At 40.8% G+C, this 13,360-nt stretch overlaps 1 protein-coding gene across 1 annotated transcript in view; it reads left to right on the forward strand.

Annotated features, from left to right (window-relative positions):
- The first annotated feature begins 274 nt into the window (after positions 1 to 274).
- The window catches only part of LOC119171533 (uncharacterized), an 83,371-nt gene continuing 70,285 nt past the window's right edge, over positions 275 to 13,360 (forward strand). Inside the window, exon 1 of the mRNA XM_075892206.1 lies at positions 275 to 699. Within this exon, the coding sequence (XP_075748321.1) occupies positions 525 to 699 (175 nt within the window). The 5' untranslated portion in view covers positions 275 to 524. The remainder of the gene's footprint in view (positions 700 to 13,360) is intronic.

Genomic DNA, 13,360 nt, shown 5'->3' on the forward strand with positions numbered 1-13,360 from the left:
AGTATTAGCAACTAACATTTGTAGTGTACTCACATCCCGTATCGGGCAGATTGAGAAGTATTAAATGGGCACAGGCACGCGCTCACAGACACCGTTGCCGCAGTGGCAGCAAGCGATCGATGCCGAATAGCCGCTTTGCGGAGCAGTACCACTCGACGGCGGTACTGCCAGGCAGGCGTGGAGGTGCCGTTCGTTGGCCGAGCGCTACCACCAACGCCGCCAGCGCTCTTCCCGCGCTGCGACAGCGCGCGAGCGCTCAGTCGCTCTTCGGGACGCGCCGCCGAGAGTCGCTTCTCCGCAAGACACCGGCGTCTATTGCTTAGCGCGCCCTGAAGCGCTCAATAGGACTTCTTCCAGACCTCCTCTCTTTCTTCAATAGATGACTCGCTGTGGTGTTCCTCCTTTTCTAGAGTCTTCCCCGTGTTAAGCTTCTTCTTTACTAATCGTGTGTCGGTGAGAACGGCAGCAAGAACTTTTGCCCACTTGGTCTCGACTGCTGTTTTCTCATCGCAATTTGTCCGGTCATGTTCTTTAGAGATAACAGAAGTGTTTCTTCGCTACTTCAACGGCTGCATTTGCGAAGACCGTGGCAAAAAAGGAGCTCTGAACTGACTTTTCTCATTTGGCTCGTCGTGCTCAGTGTGATGAGCACAGCCCCGCGACCGGGATATTGTTTCGGCGATGACCATTTCGGAGGAGGTAAGCTTGTGCGTTTCATTACAGCGCGAATTTTGAGACTATATTTTGCACAACTTTTCTTCGATATCTGCATGCTAATCGAATGCCTAGTTGAGGAAAAACACTTGCTCATTTCAGGAAAATTATTTCTTTCTGCCATAGGCTGCACTTTCTTACGCCAGTTATCAGCACTAAAACATTCGTTTTTTTTTAAGTATGGAACTTTTGTAAACGTGTAGTGAGGTACATTGTTTAAAAAAAAGCAAATTTTTCGTCACCGAATTCAGCAAACGTTAATGAACCTATTGTTACGCAAGTCGTGATTCTAAATAAAGATCATGTGTTCTTTCATTGGGTTTTGAAGTCTTCCTAGCAGGAATAATAGGGTGTAATTTTTCCGTTTATGTAAATGCATTGTAGAGCATAATCGGCTACGATAAAAAATTGATTTATATGTGAGGTTTGACGTCCCAGAAACTACCATATGAATAATGAGAGACATCTTAGTGGAGGATTCTAGAAATTTCGACCACCTGGGGTTTTTTAACGTGCGCCCGAATCAGAGCACATGGGGCTACAGCAATTTCACCTCCATCGAAAATGTAGCCGCCGCAGCCAGGATTCAATCTCGCGAACTGCAGGTCGGCAGCCGAGTACCTTAGCTACTAGACCAACGTGGTAAGGCAGCATAAGAGGATGCGCAGAACAACATGCGCAGATGTACCACCTATGCCTGCGCTGTAATTTAGGTACCTTTGCATTATATGGCTTGAATTCAGAGAACAGAAGTCATAAAATTGTGCAACGTCGTTTTAAGGTTTCTCGCAGTTAACTGCTTAAATGCAAAAAGGGCAGAAACATTTATTAAGTACCTGTTCACATTAGTTGTAAGGGCACAATTGTCATTTTTCATTACCCACAATGTTCGCTTTTGTTTTGTAGCTCAATGTTTTATAAACTTCATCTATTACTTTGAGTGAATAAAGTGCAGCGTGCTTAAAAACAACTTTGCCTTGATGTGCTCAATTATAATTTTCGATCTTGACGGAAAATGTGACATTCAGAAAGCGCATGGTTAAGCAGATGGTATGATGTGATCAGCTGTGTTTTTCGACCTTACCAGCGTGATCTTCCTTGAATAGTAGTGCCCCTTGTACACGTTGCTCGGGAGCGTCTCAGTTGGGCGTTATTTTTCTTATATATAAAGTGTTATTGGGAAAGCCAACACTAATGTCGCACCGCAAGTCCTGTCCCCTCGTCGGAGGGAGAAAAAAATTAGCTCACGCATAACTTCAGGAACACAGTATTAAAATATGCCATTAGTAATTGAAGAGTCATTGTTACTGTCCTTTAAACACTTACACAACATGAATACGTTCTGGTTATGTTGCGGTCTAAACTGCTGCCTTCAAGCTGCTATAGTTTTTCTATTACGAAAAAGGTTTAATTTTACGACACCAATTGGCATCTTTATAGCAAAAGCAGATTACGGTAGCTTAAAGACAATTAGACAACAAAGTTAGGAAGCGTTAACCAGACAAAGTCGAAAAAAAGTGCTTCATAGCAGTAATATTCATTCATATTATCACATTGTGTGTTCCTACGGTTGTTCAGTTTACTGAAACTGTAACTCGTTAAGCTATATTGCATATTAAACACAAGATACATAATTACCAAATTTTTATGGGTACAACATAAAATAAAATATATGGTTGACTCTGGTGTTTTAAAAAGTAAATACAGAATGGTGTTTTAAAGAATAAATAAAGAAGGGTAAAGAGAAAAGAAAGGGGTTGAAGTAATATGCGCGTGCGTAATATGTTCTTGTATGTCTCAATTATGTCACGGAGAATTTATAAATAAATGCGGAAGTGCAAGTTATGTATGTAATGTGAAACACGACACCCGCCAGTTGCCAGATAATATGTTAGGTACGTTTGCTAAAATAAATGTAAAGCCGAAAAGAAAAGAAAGCTTGTAAAGAGAAAGGGCAAATTTATTATCGAACAATATTTAGCATTTTAAAATGAAGGCCCGGTTGCTTACACAATTAATCAAATTCATTAGTAGCAATGAAAATAATCAAGTTTCGTCTGAGGTAAAATTTCGCTCATTTTCTTCCTAAAGTTAGCTCTGCAAAAAAATAGTAAAAATGGTCAGCGTTTTCTTACTTCATCATTGTTTTGCGTGCCGTTTACTTCTGTTGTTTAATGCTAGCATACTTATTTAGGATATTGCGGAGTATTTCACTATCATGTTGGAAATGTCCAAAACTCCGTCTATTATAAGCTTCATGATAGGCATCCTACAAGCAAGCACAATCAATGGTTCATGCTTTCACAGTTCTTATTGTTTAACTGGGTATAAGAGAAAAGGTGCTTCAATGAACGGGAAGCTCTTCAAGTTGGAACAAACTTGTTTTCGAAGAGGGTTCGTAAAGGATAATATTAGGCCTCATTCTTGCCTTTTCCACTGTTTAACTTATCAATAATTTCTCTTCCACAACGTAGTGGCCTACAAGTGTTGAAGAACCGCCGAGTCGGTTTGTCGTATTTGAACTAGTATAGCGCATTACAGCCAGTGATGTTCCGTGCAGAAATTGCCCCTTTTTAGGGAAATTTTCACCTGTCGTATTGAGCCGAAGGGAAAAGGGAATCTTCTTAATATTGCAGAAAATCTAAGGAATGGGTTGATTCTTCTTTGATGACCGATAATTAGCAGTCAGAGTGCGCCTTCATCTGCTGTAATCGGTTAAGTAAGCATGACCTTTGAGATTTGTTTCTGATATTTACAAGGGACAATTTCTTGTTTCCTAGTGGTGTTAGACTTGAAGCCCACAATAAGCAGTGTACTAACAGTACAAAAATAATAAAGTCAAGCTTTTGTTCGACGGCAGTGCAGGGGCTAGTCACGATTTCAAAAGTCGCCATACGTGAGACACATGTAATTATAGTATGCGTGTGCGTGGAAGGGGGGGGGGGGGAATTAGCTACTGTTGTGCAGGAAATTTCACTGGTAATTTCGTCAACGTTTGGAGGAGAAAATCTCAGAAATCAAGAATTTTCATGCCTCTGAAGAGGAATTCTGCGGCATAGTACGGAACATCATTACGGCAAAGGAATAGCCGAGCCGGCCGACATAAGGGGACATAGTGCTCGGGCAAATCTTCTTTGCCGTATTAGTTCAAGTAGAGGTTTAGACCTCATTTGTGATAATAATTTGAAAGGTCGTTTTTATGTAATTTATTTTCGACGCGTGCATGGACATGTATCATTGGGGGGGGGGGGGGGGACTCTTTAACACACTTGAATATTTTTTATAAGCTCCTGTGCGGCTGATTTGTAAATGCTGTTGTTTTACGTGTAACTGTTATTTGTAATGAAAGCGCAGTCAAAGTGATGAGTGATAATATCATAGTTTCTATAGCGAGGGTCACAGTATGCGAGATATTTTAATTTGAATGAATGTTGATTTCTTAATCTATTTACAGATAACAAACACTTGTCGGGCCTATAGCCAAAGTCTAGTTGAAGGTCCGAAAAAACAATACCTATAGGAATATTCTCACAGCGCGGAGAAAAATACAAAAAATACTACGATAAATTTTCAAACACACAAAAAATCAAGATTATTTTATGAAATAAATAGTAAATATACATATGAAACAACAAACATCACAGAATAGAGTGCCTAAGAACAAAGTATACGGGCTACATACAGATACAATAAAAATATGCGATTAATAGCCGTTTGTTCACAGCTACTGAAAAAGCCAAGTAATAGTGAAGATAAAATATTATTGTCATTACAAGGATAATGGCAGCCTATATTAAGGCCGACTTCAAGCCAATTGTTTTGTGCAAAAAGCCATGTACTAAGACCTTATAAAAATTAGGCGACAATCAAATAAAAAAATTAAGTAACCTTCCATTTGCTAGATGTTGCGCCGAGGTTCGACCTAAGCTGACATATATGGCCTATATAATCTTTCATAGCATGTCATAAACGCATGATAGATATGCTTTTATCAAGAAACCTCCTGGAAATAGTGTCATTTCGACCGGATAGCAAACCTACGGACTTCTATTGAAATGCATAGCCACCGCAATAGGTGAAACAGTGAATGGTGCTGATAACAAGAGTTTAATATTTTTATTTATTAATATTTCAAGTACACCAGTATGAAGTTTCCTATAAACGATGGGCTGCTATGTGCTAAAATGACTCGATAAGCAACTTAAAAGCTTGCGGGTTGGATTGGAGCACAGCATCTCTGAGTAGTCGGTTCCAGTCTCTTGCTGTGTTGGTAGACCACTTTATGGGGTAGACCACTCTGGCGTGATTCGTGTGCCTACTGCGATTCATGTACCTATTAATGTACCTATTCTGATTCGAGTACCTAATGCACGAGGGGAGTTCCCGTTCACCTATATTTAAATAATACAAACGCGTTATATGTATAAAGGATATATTGTTCGACTGAGAAACACCAAATTTCAACCAACGTTTTTTATAGGAGTCATTTTTTTCAAGTAACCATTGTGCCAGGTCCCATAAAAAATTAGGCAGATCCCACGTACCTGCGAATCTACGTAATGCAAAGCTTGCGTAGTAAAACATGACCGTGTCGCAATTTTTTATTGAGCGACACATCATGAAATGACACCAAATTAATGTACAAATGTCGCACGGACACACATATGTTGAAGAGCTGTAGATGTTTATATAACCAGTCGTTTGCACTTGCGCAACGATGCCAACTGGAAAATGCGTATTAGCAACATCAGAAGCTGATATATAAAGCGCTGATGCTAGCGAAGATGCTGGCCCTGGACACTGCTACATAAATCAACTTCAGCGCATGGCAACTAACCACATCTGACGTTAACCCGACGTGACGGCTGTATCAAAATAGTACATATGTAATGTTTATAAAATTGGGTAGGCAGCAGTGAAACCGCTATTAACGTTTCACGAAGATTAGCGTCTATTTGAAAAGTAGTTCCGAGACCTGGCGTAGCTCTGTTGTAAAATCCTTCATTGGCACCTAGAATACTTGGGTTCGATTCCACCTGGGACTCGTCGGGTTGACGCTACCGACGTCGGGTATTTCTTAACACTCGCGCGTTAAATTTGCCCGAGCGTGTTCTTGTCGTTCCTCGGCAGATACCAAGTGTCAATCACCTGTGGCACATACCCGCATACCAGCGGCACATGCCCGCCCGTGGGTATGTGCCCCTGTCTGGCGGGAAGTGTTTGACGACGTACGCGATGGGATTGTGACATTATTCATGTTTTGACAAGCACGTCGTATTTGTCAAACCATCTTGCCCTCCCATGCGAATTATGGTTCACGCCAACTTAATGGGGCGACCACGAGAGCACCCAAACGTAAGCGGCTAGATAGATAGATAGATAGATAGATAGATAGATAGATAGATAGATAGATAGATAGATAGATAGATAGATAGATAGATAGATAGATAGATAGATAGATAGATAGATAGATAGATAGATAGATAGATAGATAGATAGATAGATAGATAGATAGATAGATAGATACGCTCAATGTCGCCGAAGTTTGCTAGTTAGATTGTTGGGGAAGGAGAGCGGAACGTTGGCTCATGAAGCCCACGTAAACACTTGGATGACTCTTTCCGTGACCAAACAACCGGTCGCCAAAAGAAATATTCCCCGGGCTAGTCTACGAAGTTCCCCGTGCTGGTTGCTAGTAACTTACATTGGCGACATGAAGGACTTCAGTATAGAACACCCCAGTAGCGTACACGGCCTTCGAAATTAATGGAGATGGCACCAAATATACAAGAGCAGCGGAGGTAACGACGGTACACAGGGAGACCAGCGATCACTACTAAAAAGCGCTAGCTTCGAAGCTAGTCGATCAGTCAATCTTTGAAGAACAGTTCGAACGGGCTTTGACACGTAGGGTTAGTGTTTTAAAACTAAACCTGAAAAAACAAACATCAATACCAATTACCCAATAAGTTCCCTTTAGGAAAACGGTACGAATTTTTTGGCCTCCACTGTCTAAGTTTATCCAAGCCTCTCGAGCACTGCGCATAAGTATATCACCTTCCAAAAGATTAGAACCCAGCTCCTACATGCCCCAGTTAAGTCTGATCAACGTGTATTTCTTATGGCTATTACTAATGGTACTAAGCAATGATCACTAAATAAAAAAAGGTGGAGATTGTTGTCACTGGCAATCCGAACTAATTCTAGTGACAAATAAGCGCTATCTAGGCGTGCCTGACTGGAGCCTTGAATACGTGTATACAGGGTTAGTCCTGCACTAAGACACTCTGAGACATCATCAAGATCAAAGTCAGTGATTAGGTTGTTTCACACTACCATGCTTAAGTTTTTAAAAGCGGTGTCACTTGTTTTATCACCGGCACTGACAACACAATTAAAATATCTTATTAGAATAACTACGCGATCGCATTCACAATAAGCACAAACATTCAAAGGGTTTGGGAACATGGCGGTACTTTTGCTGCAAAGTAACTGGTTTGGTGCAGTGCATGCGAAAACACGAAAATATTTTGGGTGTAGGTGTGTGTGAGTGTGTGTTTATTCGAACTTGTTTTTCTTGGCGGGTTATAACAGTTCTGCAGTCCCTGAAGTGATAGAAATTTCTGCAGAAATTGAGTGAAATTGTTTCTGGCGATTCCCCACTCATGCACTTCGAAAAAAATTTCTTTATAACTTCGTGATTTTCTTTGTGCGTTATGGCAATCCTTTCTAAAGCGTTTGAAGCATCATCCATTTCTGCTCAAATGTAGTGAAAAGCCAGTAATGTTTTTTCAATAAATAAAACAATCAGTCATTTACTGCTTTTCAGCTTTATTGAATACCGTATAGATAGAATGCACAGTGACATTTCAATTCAATGAGACGAAGTAGAAGTGGGAGTGCTCTTGGACCTAGAAGTGTATCTTGTCGACAAACACAGATCATAAACTGGCTTAGTTCAGGGTCATCATGTACAATCATTCGTCGTGTTGGCCTAGAAAAGGTTTGTCGAGGGCATGGATTGATTGATATGTGAATTTTAACGTCCCAAGTCAAGGGCATGGAGCCGATTCACTTTCACGAAAGGAAAAGCCACTTTTCCGGCATTGTTCTTCTATGGCATTGGAAGGAACACTGGCCTAGTGCTCGAAACTTTCAGTAGGGACATTGCTTTCTTTTCATTCTTTAGGCTCGGGGACAATCCTGTCATTTCCTCCTCTTTCTACAAGGCAAGCTTTTACCATGACTCTTCTTCGCTGCGTGATTCAGTCCCGTCTGTTCAATTCCCGTGTTGCTCTCTTCAGTGCTTTCGGCGGAAAAAGGCACAAAACAGACAGTCGCGGGAGTCTTTCGAAACAGTGGAGTTCTTTGTTTTTTCTCCCAACTGTCCATTAAAGTACGGTTGTAGCATGATGGACTCTTTCCGGCAGTTCTGGCACTGGGTAACCAAATCTTGCTCCAGGTCAGTCCTTCGGGAATTCATACACTTTGTTCTGATTTTTCTAAGATCAACAATATTTGGTGCTTTTATTTGGCCTGCTTATGCGTCTCGTAACGCGAGATCGTTCTTCTTGGTTTTCGATTGCTGCGTCGCTGGAACGTCTCCCGCAAGTTTGACAGTTTTTTGTTGCGTGTACATCGAATGATGCGGTGGGGCAAGTTTTCTGTGCGCTGTGACTGTGCGGTTTGGACTGCACTGAGGTTTCTAAATGCTCAGCGACCCAATAGTAACACCTTTATCACAATTTATTCTGTATTGAGTTTACGAATAACTGCAAAGCGATGTTGTTATTTATCACAACAAGTAAATGAGTGAAAAATAAAATGTCTGAAAGGAGAATGATGACGAATCTACGCACTATGTGTGCATACTGGAACAAGTGACGCAAATGCCTTTTCCCTCTTCCTTTCTCTCCTTCTCACACTGTACATGGCTATGCTCTACTTTACATTTTTTGTCTCTTTTATCTCTCTGTCTCTCTCTTTCTCCATCTTTTTATCTTTCACTCTTTCTACCTATTTGCGTATTTCTCTATTTTATCATATATATATTATATATATATATATATATATATATATATATATATATATATATATATATATATATATATCACTGAAAGACAACACTACGCTTCTGTGAGTAGTAATGATCTCAAGTGAACTTCAATTTCAACCAAACTGTATCCGCAACGCAATAAAGAAGAGAACGCCACGTTTAAGTACTTCAAAATGCCATCTGCTGTTGTGGCCGTGGTTCAATAGAAGCCACATTCAGTGTCTGCTAATCAGGAGCTCTATTCTGAGGAACACATAACGCAAGACATCTCTTTATTCTCCGAGAAGTTGAAGTCGCTTTCACAACAGCAAACATTCGCACATCAAAACTTGCGATATACTCTAGAAAGTGCGTCTTCACATGCATTTCACTTCCGCAATCTGGTAGAGGCTCATGATACAATATCGATTTAGAAAGTGTTGTCAAACTGAAAAAAGAAATTCCTATTCATGGTGCTAAGGTTAATGACAATAGAAATTTCGGTGACGCAACGAACGCTTTGAATAAGTTGCGATAGCGTCTATATACAGCTTTTTTTCCTTTATTGAAGCCTACACGACGACGCAAAAAGAACGTAAAATGTCTCTTGTGATTTCGTTCTGAACGACTTGAATGCGAATGCCATATTCATTCTTTATTAGTTCTAAATAGATATGTCGTTCTTAATCTATCCCTCCTCAAAATGTTTTGCTCCTAACGTACTTTAGCACGGCCTCCATGTTTGGCGCACTTTTCAGCAAGCGACGCTTTCATGCAATGCCGACCTTACAAGAACGTCATGATGCCAGCACAAACTATGAGTATCTGTGATGCCAATAGTGACGGCGTCTTGTGGTGCTTTTTTTTTGCATCCCTCATGTTGATGCCGCGGACGCACGACGCCGACACCACCGGTGATAATTTCTCGCACTTCTTGCATTTGGTGAACCATCCTTTTTTTCTTCTTTGAAGAAACTAAAACGCTGCCCTTATATATTATCTACGTTTCACGAAGGTGTCCATTGCGTTGTGTAATGTTAGAAGTTAAACGAAACTTCTCGCTATCGCACAAGATGGTGTTAGAAAGACAATCTTTCTCAAGCCCAAACTCTTGTTTCGCGCAGCAATGTTCTTGCGCTATAAACAGTCCTGCGCGACCTGAAATGGCAAACGTGCCCGGGAAAAATAACTGGCTCTGTAATGCCCTCAAGGACATTGCTACGGATTTAAGAGTCGTTTTTCTTTTTCATGGCGGGCCCTAAATATTTCGGTGAACATTTTTTATCGTTCTTCTATTAACTGTTTATTTTATTTTTTGAAGATTTTTTTTAGCTGGCCACGTACCAGCAGCAGCCAACGAAGGAAGATATTACAGCGGCTTTTGAAAAGGAAGTGTTGTACATTTCAGAAGAGAGACACGATGAGACGGAATGACCCACAGTTTTTCTCAAATCAGAGTTTTAAAGACAGGCCGTTACGGCAAGACATATAGCACGACGAAACCTAAAAAATGTGAAATCAGACGATGGTTGATCCAAAATAAGGAGAAAAAATGTAAATCTATATAGGGTCAATGGCAAGTCGAAAAAACATTCCCAAAGCCAAGGCACCAAGAAAAAGGTAGGTTTACATATAGGAAATGACCATTTAAGAAAATATATACTGCCCCAAGAGCGTCAAATTTATTTCATAGAAAGCGTATATAGACGGTGTAGATTGCATGACATGTTCTCCCAATTCCAACACCGTTGGAACATTTATGGTTAATTTCATTGCCTGTTTAAATACCAGCGTGAAACGATGTTTCTAAGTGCGAAAGATGCATAAACTGGTTTTTATAAGGGCAGTTCCAGCTGCAACAAATACTGCTGAGGCAGAAAAGCGTGGAGACCCCAGGAAACCGTTTTTTATTACTTGCTACTCCTTCATGATAATTAACCTATGCAAAGCATAGCGTGACTTGATTCTAGGCAAACCAGTTGTACAATAAACCCAACGGCGAATGCCATCTTAAACAAAACGTACATCATATTAACCCTTCCGCCAGCTTGCGGGCCTTCGCTCAAGTTATTTGTATATATATATATATATATACAAATATTATTTGTATATATATATATATATATATATATATATATATATATATATATATATATATATATATATATATATATATATATATATATATATATATATATATATATATATATATATGGCCAGCCTTCCCTTTCTGCGGAGCGAACATCGCCTTCCCGGCCGAAGTAGTCCGTATACGCCCTTATCTTCCGAGCAAACAAGGAAGCGGGGCGGGGGCGTTATGGTAGCCATGCTATCGCGGCAGCGATCATCGCGCGGATCTTGCCACCCCAGCAGGCAGGAGCTTCTACGGGCTGCGCTCTCAACACGAAAAAAACGGTGCCAAAAGTGTACCTGGAGCGGTCGTTCACATATAGACGTGCTCTACACATAATAAAGAGCCATCAGCGGCGACACACGATGCATAGCCCCTAATAATAGCATACGCTGCCCGCGGGAGGTGCTTCTCATCAAAGTCGTCACTACGCACCAGCCTTTTTGTGGTCATCTACTGGGGCCGCACCGCAGGAAACTTGGTTATTTATCAAGCGCATGTTTACTGCAAATATATTGCTCCTAAAATGGCCAGCCTTGTTCGTAAAACATTTGGATATGTTTCTATCGCAATAATCGCTTCGCCCTTTGGGTGGAACTTTGACTTTTTTTAAATTGAACGACACGTTACGAAAGGACGATAATTTAGACGTACAAGTGTTGTACATAGGAACATATGTTGAACAGTCGCATGTTTTTATATGACCAGTTGTTTACACTTGCGCAGCGATGCCAACAGCAACATGAGTATGAGCGACCCTAAAAGCACTATAAGCGGATATGCGACACTTGTGCTGGCGAGTATGGTAGCACTGGGTACTGCTGCCTACACCAGTTCAGTGGACAGCGCTTTATTACAATTGATGTAAATTCGACATCACGGCTGTATGATAGGAGCACGTATGCACTGTTTGTAAAATTTGATAGCCTGCATTGCAACCACAATGAACGTTTCAGCAACATTATGCATGAATAGTGTATATTTCTAAAGCATTACGGAGACCTGACGTGTCTCTGGGGTAGAATACTTGATTGCCCCGCTGAATGCTTGGACTCAATAGCAGCTGGAGCCATCATATTCATTCTTTGCATTTGTAGGATCTACGCTACTGGCAGATTTTCTATTGCCTCGCCACAATGGTGTAGTGACTATGGTACTCGGCTGCTGACCCGCAGGTCGCAGGTTCGAATCCCAGCTGCGGCGGCTGCATTTACGATGGAGGCGCAAATGTTGTAGGCCTATGTGCTCAGATTTAGGTGCACGTTAAAGAACCCCAGGTAGTCGAAATTTCCGGAGCAATCCACTACGGCGTCTCTCATAATCATATGGTGGTTTTGGGACTTTAAACCCCACATAACAATCAATGTCAGCTTTTTGAACGCTCTTCTGTTACAATTACGAATGTCTGTTCCCATCATTCCACATAAGCTGTCAATCAACTGTGGCAAATACCCGCCCGTGGGTATGTGCCCCACGTCTGGCGAAATGGATATGATGACGTATGAGACGGGATCGTCCCATTCTTCATGTCATGACCACCACGTCACATTCGTCAAACCATCTTACCCTTCCATACTAATTTTGATTCACCCCCAGTCAACAGGGTTCACAAGAGCACCCAGATGTAGACAGACAGACAGATAGATAGATAGATAGATAGATAGATAGATAGATAGATAGATAGATAGATAGATAGATAGATAGATAGATAGATAGATAGATAGATAGATAGATACATAGATAGATAGATAGATAGATAGATAGATAGATAGATAGATAGATAGATAGATAGATAGATAGATAGATAGATAGATAGATAGATAGATAGATAGATAGATAGATAGATAGATAGATAGATAGATAGATAGATAGATAGATAGATAGATAGATAGATACCAACACTACCTGCAATATACACAAAACAGTGCTATCGCATTTAAAAGGGTAAATGGACTTCAAGAAAGCTTGCCGTAACTCGGTGCCTAGCAAGCAGCTTTGAGTTGACGGATGACTTGTATAACTACGTCATGCATGAGGTCCCAAGCCCGCAATACTCAGTCATCGCGGTTGTTGCCTTTGTGTCGATTTCATGGCAGCCTGCGTGTGTTTTAAATAAAATTGGGAATGTAGTGTCAGGCATGAACCCCCCCCACCCCCACCCCCACTCCTACGGCCACTTTGGTGATGAATTTACAGCGGTCGAACCACACGTCCCATCGTATTACGTCCATTTTTTGGGGAGAAGCTACTAACTTACAATAGCAACGACCTAACTTAAATTCCTAGTCTCTCAATTCATCATCTTATGACTTTTCTTCCTATGCTCATTCGAAAAAAGTGTACATATAAAAACCTGTCACTTGCGTCTCGGACCTCGAAAATACTTTTAATAACTTTGTTAATAACGTATGAGTTTCAGTCACTATCGCTCTTTTTCTTATTGCTCATTACTTCCATCGTAAGTGGCACGTCTCCTGCCA

This window comes from Rhipicephalus microplus, chromosome 4 (assembly GCF_043290135.1).
Source record: "Rhipicephalus microplus isolate Deutch F79 chromosome 4, USDA_Rmic, whole genome shotgun sequence".
NCBI classification, from domain to species: Eukaryota; Metazoa; Arthropoda; class Arachnida; order Ixodida; family Ixodidae; genus Rhipicephalus; species Rhipicephalus microplus.